Genomic DNA, 21565 nt, shown 5'->3' with positions numbered 1-21565 from the left:
GCCATAGTGAGGGAAACTCTGCAGCCCCCCCTGTCACCGTGTTTGTCAAGCAGAAGAAGAAGTGCCTATTAATACATTTGTTCTGGCTTGAGGAGCCTTGAAAAGGCCGTGACTCCTCGCTGGAGTCAGTGAACAAACCCAGACCTGTGACATCGCCACTTCCTCTCTGCGCCCCCCCCACCTAGACCTGTGTCACCCACCAAGGGCGTGGTTGTCGGGCGGGAGAGGGAGGGGCCGCCGCCGGGCTGACAGCTGCTGAATTGAGCCGTCGGAAGGCTCGTTTGTGTCAATCCGGGGATCGGTGGGTGCACCTTTCAAACTTTTTTTGTGGGAGCTGAGTGAAGGCGAGTCGGAAACGTTTCCGAAGGATGTCGAGGGGGATGTGACCTCCGACCTGCGCCTCATTAATCTCACGCCACTGTCATGCATCCCCCAGCGGACCCATTGACAGGAGGAGGAGAGTGGAGGGAGGCGGCGGCGGCTCGTTGTGTCGCGTATCTGCGATTTGGGTTTTGTTGCTTTTTTTTGTTTAGTTTTTTTTGACTATTCTTCCCTCCTTTGTGTCTGGCTGGAGAGGCGACGGGCGAGTGGGAACTTCTGGAGGAAGACGGGAGAGCCAAGCGTGACCGCGCGCCGTCTGTCTTTGGGTTCGCCAAATATATCGACCTCGACCTTCGAGAGAACGCACTCAGGAGCGCCGAGTTGGCAGACCCTCGTCCGCGTTTAGACAAAGGGCGCGTTCAGATTGCCAGCCAAAATCCGATTCTTAGCCCAGCCAGATTGAAACCGGATGGCTCTTTTGTAGTCTGAACAGTCACAAATCACATGCAATCCGATTTTTGCAAAACTGATTGAAACCACCTTCGGGAGGTCACACAATACACGCTACGCTGGACGACGCCTCTGTTCTGACGTCATTGCTACAGCAACCTGTCAGATGGGTCAATAATGTGGCCCAGTCTGAACAGAGCCCAATTCCATTTGGACACTTGCTAAAACCAGTGTGGACGGTCAGCCCTAAAAATCGAATTTGAGAAGGAATCTGATTTGAATCAGATTTGCCTGCAGTCTGAACGCAGCCTCAATCCAATTCACGGCGTTGATCAAGTTGTCTCGATGCGGATGTGCGTGGGCCACATGACGCAGCGAGCTCAGCCCGCTCGCCGCAGACGGCCCTCCTGCAGATGTCGCCTGGTGCGTGTCATCTCTGTTTAACATAATCTGATTATTCCTTTATACTGTAGCGCAGGGCGGGGCTGCATTACTGTAGATTACCCCTGGCAAGCAAATGCTAATGAATCTGCATATTTGGGTTGATTCGGCTGACCCGGATCTACTTGTCTGGAAGATTTGGCTGTGGGGGAGGGGCTTGTCTTGATTTTTAGTGTACAATTAAAGCTATGAAATCTTGATCCTGATGAATAAACTAAAAAAAAATCACTTTTAAAAAGTAGCAGCTGGCCTGAACGCCTGTCAAAGTGACTGGTGAAGTTTCCCACTCGGGCAGAGCGCTGCTGCTGCTGCTGCTGCTGCTGCTGCTGCTGTGGGTATAAAGGCCGAGCGCACTTGTGCGGGGCGCAGGGAGAATGTATTCAGGTTTTTTTCATTTTGTTCAGGGAAGCAGTAAAGGGACTGAGCGGACAGTGTTGTGAATGGAGGCCCAACCATCTGTCGCCAAACGGCAGTAAGAAGATTTCTGCTTTCCCCTCCGTGTGACTCGTGGAATCTGCTGTTCGCCTACTGAACACAAGTCGCACAAAGGAATTTTTTTTTCTTCGTTTCTTTCTCCCGCTCTCGAATGTTTTTGTTGTTGCCGATTTACTTTTTGGGGGTCGCCGTCTAATTGTTTCTCGCCCAACCCGGTTGTACGCTGCAACGGGATGGATCGGCGAAAGCCAAGTGCTGCCTCTGTGGGTGTTTTTCAGTGTCATTGTGAGTCTGACAGTGGCGTGTTTGTGCAACATGTTTTTTTTTTTTTCTTCGCTGATTCATCATATCTTGCGTGACCCTGGACTAGACAAAGTGACCACACACCCATACACAAAAAAACTGCTTCCCCTTTGTTGTGACTTGAGAAGGACACAGACACACACATGCACCATAATCCTGTCTGATGTTTCTGTCTTCTCCCCTCCCTCCTCCTTCCCTAGCTTGAGGATTTTATAATTCTCTCCAGGACGAAGAGCGTCGCATCTTGTAAGGAGCCACAGGTCAGAAACTCAACTCCTTCTCCTCCTCCTCGTCCTCCTGCACTCCGCCTTCCTCCCCCTCCCCCTTGTCCCTGCAGTGTGGAGCGACGCTGATCTGCTCGCAGGCCCCGCATGCTTCAACACGATCGCTGCATGCTTCTTCAAACCCCCCTCCCCTCTCCTTTATAACGACCTCCGGGGCTTCCCTCCTTTTTTTTTTTTTTACTCCCCCTGCATGTCCACACCTGGCCTCTTCAGCTTTTTTGTCTGATCCCCACCGGCTTTTTGGTGCTTGTGCTGTAAATTTGAATGCGGCAATGCTTTCCTTTCCTAAGCTCAGTTTTTTGTTTCCTTTGCTCGCTCAACCCTACTTTTTTTTTGTTCAAGCTGCTCAGGAAGAAGCTGCTGCACTTTGATGTGTTTGCAGAAACTGCAGCAGCTTGCTTTGCTCCTTCATACAAATTTTCTCTACGTTGGTCCTGGCCTCCAACACAAGGTTAACCTCCAACCAACCCCAACCACAGCTCTGCAAAGTTTAGGTGCTCAATGACTTGATGCATTGCCAAAAATAGTCTGGAAACTGTTGTATACTATTGTTACTCACCCACATAGACCGTCTGGCTGTTCTGAACATCCAGTTTCAAAGTTCCCATCTTTAAAATTGACCTTTTGTAAGTCCTTTTATTTAGTTTTTTAAATCTGTAACTGTTGAGCAACAATGCTCAACAGTTACATTTTCAAGTAATGGGTTAAAAAAAGAAGGCAATGAAACATATTTCCAGTGTAGTTCTATTAAAATTCTATAATTGAAATACTCAAGAAACCGGTCAGTAGTTCAGCTTTTCTAGGAGCTATTTCATGGTGCATTTAAAGTCTTTGAAGACCCTTTGCTGACTCAGCCATTTCAATTTTTAAATCCACCGTCATGCGGATGGAAGTGTGTCCTTTGCTTCTCATGAAGTTCGTCTGTAAAGAATTGAGAAATTTCCCCCTTCCCTGTGTTTTGTCTTGCCTTCCGTGGGGGAAGGGGAGAGGAAAGCAGCGAAATTAGCCCTTTATCTCCCGGAGTGCCAAGATTTTAAGGGGGGGGGCACCCACTGTTAGCGCTTGTGGAAGCCTGTGGGTAGCGGCCCGAGTTTTCACACACAACTCCAAAGGAGGCTTTTGTGTCTGGCGGCCAAAAATTACCGCCATGAAATCGGTGCCTGCCGAGGAGAAAAGCAGGGAATAAAAGAAGCCTTCTTCAAGACGGAAAGGAGGGAAGAAAATATCGCAAGGAGGTTTTTTAAGGGATGTTTACAGCCCCCTTCAAATGTCCCTCGACTGGTGCGAAACCCTAAACCCTGAACTTTACCCCAGCAAAAAAAAAAACAAAACCTTGTTGCACTATAGTCTGGAAATAGCGCCTCTCGCTGGTCTCTTGAAAAAACAGCTCCTCCCCATCGCCGGTAAGTTTCTCTGCGGAGACACCTGCCTTCGCCCAGCGCTGCTACCGCTCATCAGCTCGAGGACCCGCAAACGGCCTTCATCTGGCGGACCACAAGGACTTGAGCCTGGCTTTTCGCAGTGTCCCAAAATAGTCCCCACATTATAGGCCTCAAGGCCTGGCTGGCATCGCAGCGGCCCTCCAGGAAACAACACCCAGTCCAACACTTGGAACTCGGCTGCCACTCTGGGATCGCAAAAGTGTCACGGAAACACTTTTTTCGCATTTACACGTCAGCGGACGTGATGCATGAGGTTACGACCAGTTCACTTCAAGTGGAAATGGCGCTTAATGTTTGGACGGAGGAGGAGACGGAATGATTTTTACAATTAATCAATGAGAAAAATATAATCGTTCTTGACAGCAAACAAACGTTGACAAACAAAAGCCAACATAATTCTCGGAAATCTTGCGGGACGAGATTTGACGAGAATTACGGTTTACACGCTTCACACTATTCAATGGAAGCACCTGCAAATCGCAATTGTAATTTGTCAAAATTTTTGAAATAATGTTTTTATTTTGCGAGAAACTGAAATGGAAACGCAGCTAATAATATTCAAACAACCCATACCTGCTTACTAGTTTGGCAAGTTTAACATTTTTAAAGTAATAGAGGTGATTTTTTCTTTTTTTAATATCTCCACTGCTGGCTATACTTTGACCTTGAAAGCAATTTTCCTTTTTATTTTTCACCGTCGTGAATACACACAATAAATCACTGCTACTCCTTTTAAGTAAACAGAGAGAAAAAAAGGCACACGGTGATTAAGGCTCTCCGAGACTCCGGAGGCTCTCAGACTGGGGAATACCGCACAGCAGCACTCTCTCGCTCCTGCACTTAGCTGCCTCCGCTCGCCCCGCTGTGTTTTACAGGGGGAAGTTTTTCAGATCTTCTGCGGCCACGTGACTCCGGCCGAGGGCGTGTTGTTTTTGAAAAAAGCTCGCCATTGCGGGGCTAAATATACCCTTTACTGGACCTGACCCCTTATTTGACTTTTTGCTGTGGCCACTTGGGGTAATTACACGGGAGAGTTTCCATTTAACATCCTCCTGTATGGTGTCGCCTTCACACAAGCTCTTTTCCCTCAGTTGAGCCATCTGGGCCGCTGCTGATGTTTACCTCCGTTTGAGTTCTGCTACCCCCCCCCGGTGGCGTCGCGCAGAAATTAGCGTCATGCGCCCGTTGTCGTCACGCGGCCTTAAATGTGGATTAATGTCCTAAACGTAGCGGATCATGCTGTTAATCCCTGATCTGGCTTTTTTTTTTTAAGTTTTCCTTTTTTACCCCCCTCTCCCATCTGTCATCCGGCGAGCTTGCCACAGATAAAGCACCACGACTGCCAAATCATCATCATCTGGTCAAATGTTCAGGCTTTTTTTATATATTATTTGATGTATTTTTTTTGCTGCGTGCAGCCGTTAGTCAGCTGTGCAACCGATGTCCCGCAGCTGCTCCGCCAGTGATCAGATGACTGACGTGACGTGACACAGTGGCTTTGCACTTGGTGAGCGAAGCCTGATGTCTGTTTTAGATGGATTCCACACAGCAGAGCCGCAGGAATTCCCATTCATCCTGATCGCTTGTCCAAGGGAAGCGTGTTGGAAATGAGAATAACATCTGCTTATTTCGCAAAGAGTTTGTCGGAAACCGAACTTCGAAACTTGAGTCGCTACTTGGGACCTCGCGGCTGATTTATGGCTTCCATTTATGAAGCATGAGGCCAAAGGTTGCTAGTTTTATTAATATGAAAGGAGCCGATGAAAGGTGGGCGTGGAGTTCAAAAAAGTATTTGCACAAGCTGCTAAGGATTCACATTACAATAACGTAGAACTTTGTGGTCATATATATAAATATATATATATATATATATACATATATATATATGCACTGATGCAAATGCAAGTACAGTCCTGGTGACTTAATCAAGCAATCAAATACAAAGAAATACAAAACCAGGTTTCTTTCCCCCTGTCACTTAGATAATGTCCAGAATAAAAGACAACCCCCTGGATGTGTCTGCCCTTCCTAAAGTCGTCTACTGTCTCAGCTCCTGCCGCCAAAGTCATGATCGTCAAACGCAGCTGAACAGCCTCGGGCAAAACAAAAAAAGAAAAAAGAAGAAAAGAAACACAACCCCGATCTCAGATGGGGCTGGCAGTATTTTAAGACGCACTGTTTCACCCTGTCTGGTCTCATAAGAAGGATTTGATGCCCCCTTTTCTCCTCCAGTTGGCATTATCATGCATCACACACACACACACACACACACGTGTGAGGGCGGCCGGGACTTTGCCACGTCCATCGCCTGACTCCAGTAATCTGCGGATGTCATCGGAGCCGACATCTGTCCCCATCAGTGTGTCATCCTCCGTGCTCCCCTGGATTCTGTTTCAAGCGGAGGCTCTCGCTCAGCCGGCCCCCAAATAACCCACCGAGCCCCCGGGGGCGAGTGTCGCGAAGAGCCACGGCGCTACCGGAGAGAGATGCACCTGTTGGCGAGCGCGGCCCACCGCTGACAAACCGTATTGCGTGTAATTGGGGAAATAAGCGTGTAATGGGTTATTGGATTAGGCTGATCCAAAGGTGGACTTTAAGTCCAGGGCATTGTGATCATTAGGCTTCTGTACTCACTAATATTTGCCATTCGAGAACGAGCAGTTTTGAATTCTGCCGAGCCGCAGAGTTAGCCGGCTGACGTCTCAAAGGCACCCAGATGTGGTTTTCTAGTCACAGCCCCTCCGTGAGCACGCCTTTGTAATGTCAGCTTAGAAAGAAAAGGTCCTGTTAGCTGCTACGAGCCCCCACCGCCCCCCTCCCCCACTAATTGCCTGCAGAAACAGTGTTTTGAGTCTTTTGTCGTACATTCTTTCAGGCTCAGAGCTACTTGCAGGCATGCTAATGATGGCTGCACTGGCGTGTCTTGAGTGAGCGACCGCAAGATATTCACATTTCATTTAGTCCCAATAAAACCTCAAACAAGTCAAAATCGCGGTAGTGTTGTAGTCAAGACTGCACTAACCAAGACCAAGATATTATCAAGACGAGAGAATATCAAGATTATCAAGAACCAGGACATTTGGAGACAAGACCAAGACTTTATATATCAGAGAAAAATAACAAAACAGAAAAAAATGACCTGCATCTTTTTTTAAATTCAAATTTGCCTCTATATCAAATGGCAACATCTCCTTTCAGCAAGATTGGTCTCGAGACCAAGACCAATCTCGAGTACAACACTACCTGGCGGGCTATACGTGGTTGCAGTGGTAGCAACCAGTCACACAGTCTGGCCTGTACGACTGGGGAAACTCTTCCCATACAATATCCCTCCATCCAAGCACCAGCTAGCAGTGATGCTGAGGCCCGAGGCTACGTCCACGCGAACCCATAACAGGACAGAGACGTTCTTTCAACCGGAGCGGCCGCTAGAGCTACGCTTCACGTCACTCTTTGTGCCTTGTTAAGCCCCCTTTTTTCAAGTTTTACAGCGAAGGACAAACAGACAGCGTCTTCTGCCTGCTGCGGCTAAAAAAAGAAGAGCATCTCTGTGCGATGGCTGCGAGTGTGCATGTGGGAAAGTGAGCCAGTGAGCAGGGAAAAAAAGGAGAAAACGCAGCAGCAGCTAGAGGCTTGAGTTGTTGGCAAGCGTTGAATGTCCGACTCCTTCACATCAGCCTCGGCCTCAGTCTGCCTCCGCTCTCTGGGCTCTGAACCGGAAGCCTGAGAGACGGAGAAACAGCCTTCAAACCGTCCCCGACTCCTGAAAACAGCTCAGTCTGTGGTGTCACACGGCTGCCGTTTTACATCAATCATATTTCTGTGATTATATTTGGCCAGAATCAGCGGCTCAGGAGGGTTGATTTAGGAGTGAGGCCCGGGAGTATGCAGGTTAGTGGGCAGGATGTGGTTTAGATCAGTTCCACCACGCACAGAAAGTCAGGACTGATTCGTTTATCCTCCGCAGAGGACTCTCCTCTCGTTAGGGCCATTTTGTCAAGTTTCAGTCAGCCGTGCACGTCTCTGGTGGAAAACATGAGCGAGATAAAAAGGCTTTTTTTCCAGAGTGCACAGGGGCTTTAGAGTCGAACCTCCACTCAGTGATTGGATTCATCAATGCGTGGAAACCCTTCCCACAAAGTCCTCGTCATTATGGACGTGTAGAATTCCGGAAGAAATGTAAAACGGTGCTTGCGCTCTTTGTTGATGTTTCCATCCATCTTGAAAGATAGCGTTGGGTGGTTGGATAAGTGGAATCGCGACGGAGAGTCAGGAAGAACTCTAGACTTACTCAGACCGGAAGCAGTTCCAAACAGAAGGCTTGGTGGCAGTAGAAGGATTTAATATCAGGTGGATGGTTTGAGTTACAGGCAAGCAAGGTCAATAGGAATCTAACTGGTCCAAGACTGTGAACGTAGGACAGCCGAGGAACAACACGGCAACAACGGAAGAAGCATAGAACAACAAAATGTATTAGTCGCTGTGGGGTTTAAATGGGACAGTCCCTGCTTTCGTCTCAAGTCTTGGTGCCTTAGAATCCATACTTCTTAGTGGAAATCTAATCTATAAACAGAATGGAAGGGAAAGGAAAAAAAACACAAAACATCACTGCACTTACAGCGTGTAATGTTTTTGTTTTGTTTTAAACACAGTTTTTCCACTGTGATCATATTTTTTTTTTCCATGCCACCCAATTGGAGTCTGATTCTAATCATCTCCGCACCAGATGGTGGACCTGGTTCCTGCCCTCTGTTGTTACAGTCTTCCCATAACTTCCCACACCTGTTGGCTTTTTCCCCTCCCTTATCATCCTCCCTTTTTTTTATATATATATATAATAACACATCTCAATCGTTACACAGAAGAACAAACACCATCAGCTAATCATGGAGATTTAGAACTGCGGTAGACCGGCCTGCTGAATCCAGCCACTGTGTCCACAGCTAACTGGCTACCAGTGGCTGCCAGGAAGAGACAAACAATAATTAGGAAAGTGTACAACAGCCAACCAGAACGTGATTTATTGGAATGAGCGTCTTCGGCGAGAACAAAGCTGGTTATTTTAACTCCCCAAAGCCGTGCAAAAGTACCTGGACGCGGGGGCGGATGGAGGGGAGAGGCTCCTCCTTGAGCCATTTCCTGTGCTCAGCTAGCAACACGGTAGCGGGAGCCCCGGGGCCCTCAAGCAGGTGTCAGCCTTCCTGCCCAGCCGAGGGAGCCGAGGGAGGGACGGGAGGCAGCACAAAGGGCTCACAGAGACCCTGCAGCCTGCTGGCAATGGTCTTAAATATCCACAGCCAGTGTGGTCGCCCCTTTAATCTCCCAGCAGCCACCTTATTGGCATAAAGGTCCTTACACACCAGGCGCGAATTTGTGTGGCGAATAAATCTTTTTTTAGGTTTTTCTTTTTAAACCTCTTGAAGACGATGCAACCTTCCACACCTGCAGCAAATTTTCACAGAACGAAAAAGCGACTTTTCGCTCTTGTGTCGAACTCGGGTTTGACTCGAGTCAAGTCAGTTTCCCATCTCTGGTTAGAAGCCCCCTTTTTCGTTTCGATGACTAAAGATGAGATTTCAGGTGGTGGAAGTGATTCAGAGTCCTGGATGAGTCAACTTTCATTTGAAAAAAAAACCTACTCATTGTTCTGATAACATGGTTGTTGAAAGGGTAAAAATTCCTGCCCGTCGGGCTTCATGTCCCGCTCTCTCACTCTCTCTCTCTCTCTCTCAGGATGGTTTCTGCCTCCGTCATGCCGCAGTTTATAGAAGGGTTTTGACAGGATGCTTCCAGATCCCACGGGCCGCTCTGATCTTTAAAAAACGCTGGCCGGGCCCGGGGCTAAGCCGTCTTGGCATTTTAAATTGGCAAGAGTGTTAAAGAGCTGGACGAGAGGGAGAAGTGTCGCCTCTCCCTCCCTCCTCCTCCTCCTCCTCCTCATCCTCCCTCCTTCTCTGTCCCTCTTCTGGCTCTGTTCACTGTTGAATGCTCTTCAGCGATGATGTGGATGTGACGGGTGTGGATGTGACGTGCGTGTGTGTGTGTGTGTGTGTGTGTGTGTGTGTGTGTGTGTGTGTGTGTGTGTGTGTGTGTGTGTGTGTGTGTGTGTGGGGGGGGTTCTCAGTAAACAATAGGTCCTTGTGTATTTGACCCCCTCCCTACTCGCCCCCCCCCCCCTCCCCTCCTCTCTCTCCCAGCTCGGCCTGGAAATTCCATCTTTGCCAGATTTACTCGCTGGTTTTCAATCGCAGTGTTTCTGGGCGGCTTCGTAGCTCGGAGGCTCATTTGTATTTATTTGCCGCAACATCAATAATCAATTACCAATTATCCTCTCCTGCCTGTAGTGGTCCGCCATTGATTCCGCATACATGCTCTGGGATGTGATTTGTCTCCCCCTTCAGCCGGGTGACGGATGACGGGCCTATATTTTGTCGAAGGGAGCCGCAATTGTGCCACTAGGTCATTACAACGTGGTTAACAATGATTTATTTGTCCTTTGACCTTATTAGCTTTAGTTGGGCTTTTCAAATAGACAACATAGGACAATAAAGGTTTTGTCATTTTGATAAAATCTACACTTGGCCACCGGTGGGGTTTTTTTTTTTCCTCCCCCACTCGAGCTTCAAACTTTGCGTCAGTTTGAGCCGAGCCAAGTCGACATTGTCGGGGCCTGTGTGAGTCACACTGCCGCCCGCTGTTATCTAAATCCTGGTCTCACGCGACACCCGATAACCTCCCGTCTTGTCACACGGCCGGCCCGCTCAGCCCCGCACATCAGTGCTGCGGGTGCTTCAGCCTTCAGCTCTCTGTGGAACCAGAATAACCTGTTTGCCGCCAGATCGTTTTACTCTTTCTCACACGTAGCCGTCCCGCCGAGCCGGCCACACCTGCCCCCCTCGGCCGCACGGCCCCCCCCACAACACGGCCCGGCGCTCTCGTCGGACCTCTGAGGTCATCGGCCGCATTGTCGGCGGGCCAGAATTAAAGGGGGCGCTGGAAAACAAAAGTGCCCGTTAATCGCTTTCTGATTTGACTTGAGCGTAGGCGGTTTTACAGAGGAACAATAAGGCGGAACATTAATGGGCGAGTTGTTGATTCACTCAGTTGATGTTTGCACACAGGCAATGATTATTTTTGCTTTTGCTTTGCACACAGAAAAGTTGGCGAGCATCGCATGTGTTACAAGCGGGATTGAGAACAGATTTAGAGATTTATTTTAATATTTAACTTAAGCTTTAAAGCATGAGCTTTTTTTTTTTACCCCCTGCTTTCCCGCTGACCTAAAAGTGGCGAGTGCTAATATGACTAGTGCAATCAGAAATGACGATTACACTATTACACTATTGGTCCCATGCGAAATACCACGATCCGGCAGACTCGCCTCGTTTAAGAAAACAGCGCATTTTGGAGCCTGTGTTCAACTCTCTGCTTGTTATTTTTTTTACCTTCACGTGGCTCAAACTGAAGCTTTGTTGGACCTTCCAAGTGTTTGGAAACCTGGTGGTCGCACAGGATGGAACAGTTACCTGGCTGGGCGTTTTGTCAAGGTGTCATACTCTTTCTGGTGCCAGAAACCTTTCTAAAAAAGTTGAAGAAGTAAAAAAAAAAAAAAAAAAGGGCTTTTTCATTGGTAGGAAGGCATGGTAGCATGTTATACTTAAAAAAAAAAAATTGTAGTTAATTGAATAAAATGAATTTTGAATATTTTACCTGCATAATGGCTGCCCAGGGACTGCCCAGATTATGATTTAATATAAAACAGCCTGGAACCAAAAATACATCACATCACAAGGTTAAGGTGGGTCTGGTTTAGAGCAACGCTAAATGGAAAAGGCATGAAGCGGCATGATGGAGTCCTTATCAGACCCACCCTGACATCGGCGCTTTCAGTCCACTCTAAGGTTTTTCTTTAGGAATATCAGTTGATCCACATGATCGGGGTAAAATGCTGCTTTGATCATGTTCTGCCTGTAGACAGGGTATTCATGTGTCACAATTTAGACATTCTGTTCCCCCACTTTAAGTCTTTACGATCAAGCCCATTTCATGTGGACGCAGAAATGACCGGGTTCGTAGTGTTTGTTTCCAAGGTTGCAAAAGCGGAGCTCATTCAAATACCCACGTGTTTGTCTCATCATGGCCTAAAATTTACATTTGACAGCCTCATCCAAAAAAAAAAAAACAAACCAAAAAAACTGGAGGTGAAAAATCTGCATCATTTGCACACACAGGCTTATGATTATTTAGACTTCTTCCAGAGTCGGCAGATGTCGGGGGGCCGACGTCGGCAGAGGTCGGGGGCTATCGGGGGTCGGCGTGCTAATAACTGTTTCAGTTCGTCCTTTACACTTCATATTATTGAAATCTTTTACTTAGACTTATATACTGGTTTATACATCTTTTCTGAAAGTGCTGCCAGTTTGTCAGCCGCAAGTCCATGGGGTGGGCTCAGTCCCGCCAACCCTGCTTGCAGGTTTAATTATTTTTATTTTTATTTTTATTTTTTTAAGTTGACTACAAACAGAAAGTGCCAAGCCACTGACGTCAGGTGCCACTTCCTGCCGCTAGCGGCCGCTTCAGCTCCCACTGGTTCGATGGAAAGTGGCAATTCCTTTTTCTTTTTTATTTTGCAATTTTAGTTGCTCTATTGCCCCACTTTCCTTTTTTGGGGGGAGGGGCTTAAAGTGGTATTTCAACAAACTGGACGCTTAAATGTGAACAATGGGGAGGAAGGAAGGACATGACTGTTATTTCAAAGAAAAAATAAATTAAATCTAGTCTGTAATTTAGTTTTTCTTCCTCTTGTCCAGCACTTCCTTGGAAAAGAGGTTTTTAATCTCAGTGGGACTTTTCCTGATAAAATAAAGTTTAAATTAAAAAAACAAAACAAAAAACTTCCAGAATTGAAAATTGGTGCGAGCGCTGCTTTTACATGCATAATTTCATTCAACTTTTCATTTATATTTCTCTCAAATGATCAAAGTCATCTCATACCGAAACCCTTTATTTTCAATGAAATTATATATTGCTGGATATTTTCTGTCCGATTTTCCTGACGGTTCAGCTTCATGTGACAAAGCTGCACTCATCCACTGAGCCAGTGAGCTGCACAAAAGAGGATGAATCAGTCTTGCCAGCTCCGAGCATGCGGGAAGTGGCTTTGACGCCTGTCCCCCTTTTTTTCCGCTGCCTGCTCTGCATGATAAGATCGCCTCGTGCGCGAACTGGTCCACTCTGAAAACATTGTTCTCTGCCGCATCATCTCACTGTTCTACTTCTGCTTTGTTTTTCTATTTCTTTTTTTTCAACCCCTGCCCTCATTTCTACAGAGGAAACTTCACAGTGCCGAAGTTGTCAGAGTCGAACATGGGGTTCGGCGTGCTGGGAGTGTTTCTGGGGCTCCTGCTGGAGGTCTCTACTCACGGACCCCACGCTGTGCCTCGGACATCCTGGAGGCACCAAGGTAGGACTGGATTATGCATGGTGTTAGAACAGAGTCATCATCGGATTAATAAAGTTAAGCAGCTAAACATTTGGTTGAGTGCGAAGTGTGAGTGGGCAAAGAGACCCTCGGCGTAATAAATGCTTGAGTTACTTAAAAAAATAAGAGCTTTGTAAGATTTTTTTATTTTTTTTTTATCTTTTGCTATTTTGCTTTTCTAATGTAGTTTAAGTTTTTATGATGATAAAAGAAATACTATGAATATACAATATTTAAAATTATGAAATTGAGTTAACCCAACTTCTTTAGATTAACTTCAACTGAGTTGATCTAAAGAATTTTTTTTTAACAATGGATTAGAACGGTGAATAAAACAAACCTGATGCGTACATTAAAAAAAAAAAAGTTTTTTTTTGCAGTGTTATATTTTTTTTATAAACACTTTAACCTAAAACAATATTATAACAAAGCAGACAGGAAACAAAGTTCACAGTATTTCTATGAAATGTTCTGTTGAAACATCCGCTTACTTGGAGTGAAACACGTCTTGCGTCAAGGCTCATTCGGGAAGTCCAGATTTTGTTATAAATTTCCCCTGGATGCTCCATCAGCGTCGCGACTGTAGAGACGCTTATTTTTATCGCACTTCATCATCCTCGGCGGGGCCGGCAGCTCGCCAGAAAGCACCTACTGCTTGTGCAGCATGTGAAACAACGCCGCTGCCGCGTGCGAGCGCTTCCTACGCAGAGGAAGTCGTGTTTGCGTGCCACGCCGTTTGCATAAATAACCGCTGCGGCTCGTCTTCTCATGTGAGAAGCAGCAGGGTTTTTTTTATTATTATTTTTTTTTTCAACAAGATCTCAGTCCATCGGTGACAGTGTATGCTTTCATCGCCGTTCGGCGCTACGGCCTCCTGCAACCAGAGCCTGTTGGCACCTGGCTGCCATCCAGGCCTGCTCTCAGATCGGCGCACATCAAAACGAAAGAGAGAGAGTTATGCTGAGGAGCCAGAAAGGCTGGTTGTGTCGGCACAGTTTTCTCTCTTCAATGTGGAGCACGTTCTCGGCTTTATTATCGGTCAGTTCTCCCACAGTGTCTCGTGTGGTGGCGCAGCTTCTGGCACGCACAGCCGAGAATGTCTCTCAGAGACTTCTGACTATGATTGCCTCAAGAGGTGACGAGGCCGAAATCGGTTCCTTTTCTCTGCGTGAGAGCTCCTTTTTAAAACGCAAGAGTTTGGACTAATTAAGAAAAAGGCCATTTGAGTTTTCACAGCACTTTTAATAATCTTGTGATTCACCTGTCATTTCATGACCGTCACATGTTTTTTATAATGATCAAGATGGTTATTAGAATTGTAATTGTCAAAATGATTCTGCAAGTTGATTATACAGGATCATTTTGAATTTGATTTTCAGATTTGGACCTGATGGAGTTCTCTGAGCCAGGCATCTTCAATTACTCCACGCTGCTGCTGAGCGAGCAGGGTGACGCTCTGTACGTGGGCGCCAGGGAGGCCGTCTTTGAGCTCAGCAAGACCAACGTGACCGTCAGAAACAACAAGGTGGCACAAAGGGAAAAACAAAACAAAAATAAAATATATTTTTAAAATGTATTTTTCCACATTTGCTGATTTTCTGTCCTTTTCCCTATTTATTCAGGTTCAGTGGACAGCTGCGGAGGATTACGTGCACATGTGCACCCAGAAAGGGAAATCAAAAGAGGTAAATGCAGGTTCTCGTGCGACATGCTGCCTCACTCTCCGTTTGTAGTCTAACAAAGCCCCTCCGCCCGTCTCCTTGCAGCGGGACTGTCTCAACTACATCCGGGTGCTCCAGGTCGTGGACAGCAAGCGGCTCTATGTTTGCGGAACGCACGCCTTTCAGCCGCAGTGCGACTATTTGGTAGGTCAAGGTCCCGTCCCTCCTCAGACGGCGCCCTGTGGCAGCCTGCTGCCCTCCAGCATGCTCAGTCTCTCCACTCCTCCCACAGAACCTGACTGACTTCTCTCTGACCGGTCGGCCCGAGGACGGCAGGGCCAAGTGCTCCTTCGACCCGTCGCAGAGCTTCACCACCGTCATGGTCGGTGAGTGGAGAGAAGTTTCGTCTTGTTTTCGGCCCCCAGGGTTTATAGTCCTGCATAAAAAGTGTGGATGCATTTTGCTTTGGAGCAGTCGGCCGCACGAAAGACAAAGCATTTTTTTTTGTATAAAAATGCCTTATTGAATAAGTAGTAGCTCAATTTTGAGCAAATTAGCCCTTTAACGTTTAACCTTGCCCAAGCATCTCTTACTATAATTATTATTTTTTCCGCCCTTCCTTCCCCTCAGACGGAGAGCTCTACTCCGGGACTTCGTTCAACTTCCTGGGCAGCGAACCAATTATTTCCAGATACTCTCCGTTTCAGTTGCTGCTGAGGACAGAGTATTCCACATCCTGGCTCAATGGTGAGTTCAGGCAGGAAAAATGTGTGATTGACGGTACAATTTAAAATAAAAAAAATAATTGAAAATTCTGAATGCATTTCTCCGTCTCCCTTCTCTCCGTCTGCAGAGCCCAGTTTTGTTTTCGCAGACGTGATCCACGAAGGGCAGAACCGGGTGGAGGGCGAGGACGACAAGATCTACTTCTTCTTCACCGAGGTGTCGGTGGAGTACGAGTTCTTTGGCAAGCTGCTCATCCCCAGGGTGGCGCGCGTCTGCAAGGTGCGTGCACGTCACCGTCCAGCTGCGACATTCACACTTCAATTTTCAATGTATTTATTTTTCAAGAGGACAGTGCACAGCACCCACATCCACAACCAAATCCCCCTGCCAGTTTTTATAGGCACAGTACCTTTAAAAGGAGGTCAACGACAGCCATAAAGAGAAACAGCGACAGTAAAAAGCAGTTCATACTACAATAAAGCGCAATGGCAATACACTATCATCAAAATAACAAAAAATAAATAAAATTCAAAACACAAAAGAGGTAAAACTGCTGTAAATAAATACATTGATTAATAGGAAATTAAAAAAAAAAGCAGTCCATCAATTAATAACAGATCTAAGACAATGACATGAAGTGGGTCACATTTCATACAGATGATAAAGTTTTCATCCTAAATATTCACTACAAACACGATTGAAGGTTTTGAATATGCAGCCAGACACTAGAAATTACTTCATGAGCTTCAAAATAAAAGCTTCAGTCTCTTTTACTCCCCAGCTGCTCTGTGCAGTTTTTAGCAGCAGCGCTGCCACAATTTTCTTGGTGCCTCTCGGCTGAGATTTGGGCAGAGGAACTATTTACCCATGAGGAAACTAAGTGCTTAATTTGCCTTGGAGACAAAAACTCAGGTTCACAGGATGCTTTGCACCACTGACTTAACATCATTTTTTCCACACCGTTGAAGAAGATGAAAAAAAAGAAGATCTGTGACGTTCCGCATCGGTGCTTCGGCAAAAAGATCCATAACCTGCCGCTTCCTATCTGACTCCTCTCACTTCGCCTTTCCTCTTCCACTCATTTGCCTTTAGCCTCGGCCCTCACATCCCTTTTTCTTGAAAGCAGTGACCAACTTCTTGTCCACACAGGGCGACCTGGGTGGTCAGCGCACACTGCAGAAGAAGTGGACGTCGTTCCTGAAAGCCAAGCTGGTGTGCTCCATGCCGGAGCTCAACTTCGTCTTCAACGTGGTGCACGACGTCTTCATCCTGAAGGGGGAGGACTGGAGGGACACGGTCATCTACGGGGTCTTCACCTCTCAGTGGTCCGTGTTGTTGGCTTCTTTTATTATAAGTATCGCACTTCAGATGACTGGAAAAGTGGAAAATCAAAGCCTCTTCCCTCCTGGTTCTCACTCTGCAGGGGCAACGTGGGCTTGTCGGCGGTGTGCGCCTACAACATGACGGCCGTGGAAGACGTCTTCTCCAGGGGCAAGTACATGCAGAAGGCCACGGTGGAGCAGTCGCACACCAAGTGGGTCCGCTACAACGGCATGACTCCTTCCCCGCGGCCCGGAGCTGTAAGTGGCCGCCGTGGAAAAGCTTGAAAAACCTCAGAGACAAGAAAAAGTCACAGTGTTTTTCATGTGATTTCATTTTTTTCTCTTCAGTGCATCAACAACGCCATGCGGCGGCAGAACATCAGCAACTCCCTCCATCTGCCGGACAAGACCCTGCAGTTTGTGAAGGACCACCCGCTGCTGGAGGACCCCGTCCAGCCCATCGGCAACAGGCCCCGCCTCATCACCAAGGACGTCAACTACACCCAGATAGTGGTGGAGAGGGTGCGCGCCCTGGACGGCAGGATCTACGACGTCATGTTCACCGGCACTGGTGAGGACCGGGGGGGGGAGGTTGGGGACTAAATGCCATTGTTTCCAAAGTGCAGACGCAGGGCATGATTGACATTTTCAGTGGCGGTCAGCATAAATAAAGCTAATGGTAATAAAGCTGTCGTTATAGAGCCAATTTAGCAGATAAAATGATTGAGTGAGTCTTTAAATTTGACACGTGGAAGGATTTTGATGTCAAGTAACAGGAGATAAAGGTTACAGACAGACAGAAAAAAAAATCTGTTTTTTTTCCTTAAATAAGCCGATAAAGCTCAGTTTTAGTTCTTTCTGCTCAATGATTTTTGTTGCAAAGAAGCCGAATCCTGGCCTTGACTTTGTCTGAATCTCCCAAATTTTACCCGACTTCAGACAAAGGAGTCCTGCACAAGTCGGTGGTGTTTGAAGGAGAGGTGCACATCGTGGAGGAGATCCAACTCCTGAAGAGCTCTGAGTCCATCAAAAACCTGCTGTTGTCATCTCAGGTCAGTATATCATGGTATTTACTTACTTATTGTCCAACATTTACTGCATCATTTTTTTGTAGCGTCTGGCACCTACTACATGACTGCACTGCCAGTTCTGGTTGAACATGTTTGAGCTCAGTTGTTTTGGTATTCTGTTTCACTCGCGTGAGAAAGTCGCAAACAGGAAGTTGCAAAGAGAATGGCAGCGCCAGCTGTGGTGCGAAATCAGCCGGTGCTGCGGCTTTGCCTGCAACAAGTGTGGCCGTCTGCAGTCATGCCCGCTCCGGCGCTCGACCTGCTGCACCACTTTTCGTTCTGCTTTGTTCTGTTTTTCCACTCTCGCTTGGCTGAGTCATTCACCTCAGCTGTCTCTCTCTCTCTCTCTCTCTCTCGCTCTCTCTCTCTCTCTCTCTCCCTCCAACAGACCCGATCCCTCTACGCCGGCTCAGATTCGGCCGTGGTCCAGTCGCCCACGGCCTTCTGCGGGAAGTATCCGTCCTGTATGGACTGTGTCCTGGCCCGGGACCCCTACTGCGCCTGGGACCCTCAAACCACCGCCTGTGTCAACATCTTTGAAACGCCCATTCAACAGCACAGGTAAGCAGCCTGCTGATGCTCACCTCTCCGACGGGGAAATGCACAAATCTCAAAGACCTTGCCGCAATTGTTAATAGTGTTGCTATTATTATTATTATTATTATTCATTCATTTATTTATTTATTTATTTTCAATGGTCATGACTGTTTAAGTAACGCTCGCTTGCTTCTCTTTTTCTTCCCTCAGGATGCTGATCCAGAGTCTGGATGGTGACGCAGACAAGTGTCCCTCCGGTTAGTTGCAGCGTCATCGCACACAGACTCACAAAGACGCTTTGTAGTCGGCACACGCGCCCCCAGATTTAGCAACAGATGGAGGCCCATGATAAAATGCTTTTCCCTCTGTGGATACCAGCGATCACAAGATGATGTTTTGGCTGGAGGTCCTGTCGACCTCTGTCACGCACAAGCTCTGTTGGAAACAGCATGCTTAGCCCTCTGTTTACAGTCTTCTGTGAAAACGTTCAATCTCGTAAAAACAGCAAAAAGAAAGATGGTTATGATGTTTATTTGTTCTGTAATGGGGTCACTGTTGTAGTAAAAATGCGACATGAACGTGCAAATAACTAAAAGATGGACTTGGCCAGACACAAAATTGTTCAAACAGATTAATTAACAGTTCAGGGGATTTCATGGTGCCTTCAGATCCGACTTGTGTTCTCGCTAACCCAGACTTCTCTCTGCAGTGCCCCTCATCCCCCCCAAAGCAGCGCCTCGCTCTACGAGGGAGGGCCAGCGCGTGGTGGTCAAACCGGGGAGCTCGGCCGAGCTGCCGTGCACGGCGCCCTCCAACCTGGCGCAGCTGCGGTGGACGTTCAACGACTCGGCACTGACCGAGGCCTCCCGCTTCCACCTGGTGGGCGAGAGCGCCCTGCTCATTTACAGCGTGGCCCCCGAGGACCAGGGCGTCTACAAGTGTTGGTCGGTGGAGCCGGTCGCCGCCCTGGGCAAGAACTTTAGCCGCCCGCTGGCCGCGTACGCCCTTGAGCTGGACGTCCCGCCACCGCCACCGCCGCTGCCACGGCAGTGGGCGGAGGACCTGGCGCCCACCGACCTGGAACAGGAGCCCGCGTACAGCGCCGGCCCGGCCGAGGGCAACGGTAAGACGGACGTGGCCCTACTAACGTCTGCCCTCGCCCCCTCCACCCTCACGTCCACCGTCCGCTTCACCCCCCCGCCGCAGACTGACACGTCACTAACCCCGCCCTCCGGCAGCTCCGCCCCACTCCGGCCTCCACTGGCGCCCCCGGTGGCTGCCGTCCCACGGCCGGACGGCGGCGACCCGTCGGCCGAGTACCTGCAGCGCGGCAACAGCGCGGCGCTGCTCGCACTCTTCATCCTCTTCTTCCTCCTCTTCCTGGCCGCGCTGGCCTACAACTGCTACAAGCAGTACCTGCCGGCGCCGTGCCTGCGCCTGCGCGCCGCCCTGCTGGGCAGCCACAAGAGCGCCCAGCACCACCAGCAGCCCGAGTACCGGGCGTGCGAATCGGGCCTGATGGAGGCGTCGGCGTCGGAGAAGGTGCACATGACGGAGGTGCCCACCCAGAACGGCGGCAGCCAGACCACGGTGCAGAACCTGCGGGCGCTGCGCGACACGGGCTACGAGACGGAGCCCGAGTGTGGCAATGGCCAGGTGGCGTCGCACGGCTTCGGGGACGACAGCTCGTCGCAGGAGAAGCCGTTCGACGTGGACTGCGAGTCGCAGCCCATCCAGTTTGCCGACGCCGACGAGCCGTACTGCTAGCTAGCTCTTGAAGACTGTCCTGAGGAGGAGGAGGACACCCCCCCAACCCCCCACCCCCCTCACATGAAGTTTAATCGTTAGTTTAGGTGTAGGTACAAAATCTGTCCGGGGGTCCGGCGACTGCCAACGACGTCACATACGGCAACTCTATGAGGGCAAACTACATCACGGTCAAACGAACAAACGAATCTGTTCGACGGTGATGTAGTTTGTTGTCCTAATAGAGTTGCCGTAAGACCCCGGACGGATTTTTTACCTACACAGGCGCCAAGATCCACCTCCTGCCTGTCTGATTGAAGACACCCCTCCCCTCCTCGCCCGCTCCATGTTCTGTGCACCCCCATCCTCTCTGCTTAGTCCAGCAAGGAATAAAAAAGAAGCTATTTCTATTTCTTACATTCCAAATTGGAAACATTGTTTACCAAATTGGTAAGTTTTGATGATGTTTTCCAATATTGGGAGCCTTTTTTTTTGTTGCGTGTGTACAGCTTTGTGTTGTGTTGGAAGCGATCCTCTCTCTCTTTCTCTCTCTCTCTCTCTCTCTCTCTCTCTCCCTCTTTCTCTCTCTGAGCTGGCTGTTGGCCTTTTTTGGTGAAACGCTTCAGCGCTGCAGTAAATTCTCAGGGAAGTTTTTGCTCCGGTACTCTGTGGCTCGGCTGCGTCGTACACGGCCGCCACCTGAAGTCACTGGTGTGTGGTGGCGGTGCGGTTGGTGGTCGGATGAAGGTGAAAAGAACTGGAAAAAAGACCATCTGCACATTAAATAAAAATAAAATGAAAAAAAAAAAGCTGATATAGAAGCCACTGTTTCCATTGGACTCGATTGGAATGACAGTGTTACTCTGCTGTTATTGTTTTTTTATGTTTCTCCACCCTGTGAAGTTTGTGCATGGGAGAAGCTGATGTTCCTGTGTGGTAACCAACCTCCACTCATCTTCCTCCCTCCTGTTGTCTGCCAATTACTAACGTGACAAGATGCTTGTTTTTTGATTGCATTCTAAAACATCCCTGGAGACAATTTGAATTTTTTTTAAAGCAATAATTTACAATTAAACATTCAATCTTAGGACTTTTTCAGAGATTATAAAGTGTTTCATATGTTGTAATATATTTTTTTATCCACCTGTGCAGTTAGTTAATTTCTTCTAATGTCTGTTAATTTAATTGTATTTATTGCATCCTGTTTTTTTTGTTTTGTTTTGTTTTTTAATCGCAGCCATACGGTCATTCGTCTCTTTCCTCTCTGTGTGTTTTGCACGTCACTCCGTCTCTCACAGTCTCGCCACTTCTCTTCACACTTCTTGTTTTTCCTCAACGCACTCCCT

General features: G+C 47.9%; 1 protein-coding gene across 4 annotated transcripts in view; it reads left to right on the top strand.

Moving 5' to 3' along the window:
- The window catches only part of sema4d (sema domain, immunoglobulin domain (Ig), transmembrane domain (TM) and short cytoplasmic domain, (semaphorin) 4D), a 32743-nt gene extending 11936 nt beyond the window's left edge, over positions 1 to 20807 (top strand). Inside the window, exons 3-17 of one of the 4 annotated variants that reach the window (XM_076043765.1) lie at positions 2151 to 2210; positions 13006 to 13139; positions 14537 to 14682; positions 14780 to 14842; positions 14924 to 15022; positions 15111 to 15204; positions 15449 to 15565; positions 15672 to 15823; positions 16694 to 16869; positions 16968 to 17124; positions 17215 to 17437; positions 17806 to 17918; positions 18325 to 18497; positions 18684 to 18730; positions 19183 to 20807. In XM_076043765.1, the coding sequence (XP_075899880.1) occupies positions 13043 to 13139; positions 14537 to 14682; positions 14780 to 14842; positions 14924 to 15022; positions 15111 to 15204; positions 15449 to 15565; positions 15672 to 15823; positions 16694 to 16869; positions 16968 to 17124; positions 17215 to 17437; positions 17806 to 17918; positions 18325 to 18497; positions 18684 to 18730; positions 19183 to 20240 (2715 nt within the window). In that variant the 5' untranslated portion in view covers positions 2151 to 2210; positions 13006 to 13042 and the 3' untranslated portion in view covers positions 20241 to 20807. Of the gene's footprint in view, positions 1 to 2150; positions 2211 to 13005; positions 13140 to 14536; positions 14683 to 14779; positions 14843 to 14923; positions 15023 to 15110; positions 15205 to 15448; positions 15566 to 15671; positions 15824 to 16693; positions 16870 to 16967; positions 17125 to 17214; positions 17438 to 17805; positions 17919 to 18324; positions 18499 to 18683; positions 18731 to 19182 lie in introns of all 4 variants that reach the window. The other 3 variants (XM_076043763.1, XM_076043762.1, XM_076043764.1) reach the window with 3 other exon arrangements.
- Positions 20808 to 21565: the final 758 nt, after the last annotated feature.

This window comes from Nelusetta ayraudi, unplaced genomic scaffold, assembly GCF_046127955.1.
Source record: "Nelusetta ayraudi isolate G7.1 ecotype Tasmania unplaced genomic scaffold, CSIRO-AGI_Nayr_v1 ptg000076l, whole genome shotgun sequence".
Lineage (NCBI taxonomy): Eukaryota > Metazoa > Chordata > Actinopteri > Tetraodontiformes > Monacanthidae > Nelusetta > Nelusetta ayraudi.
The sequence above is the reverse complement of the archived record's forward strand: the minus strand, read 5'-3'. Positions and strand labels throughout refer to the sequence as shown.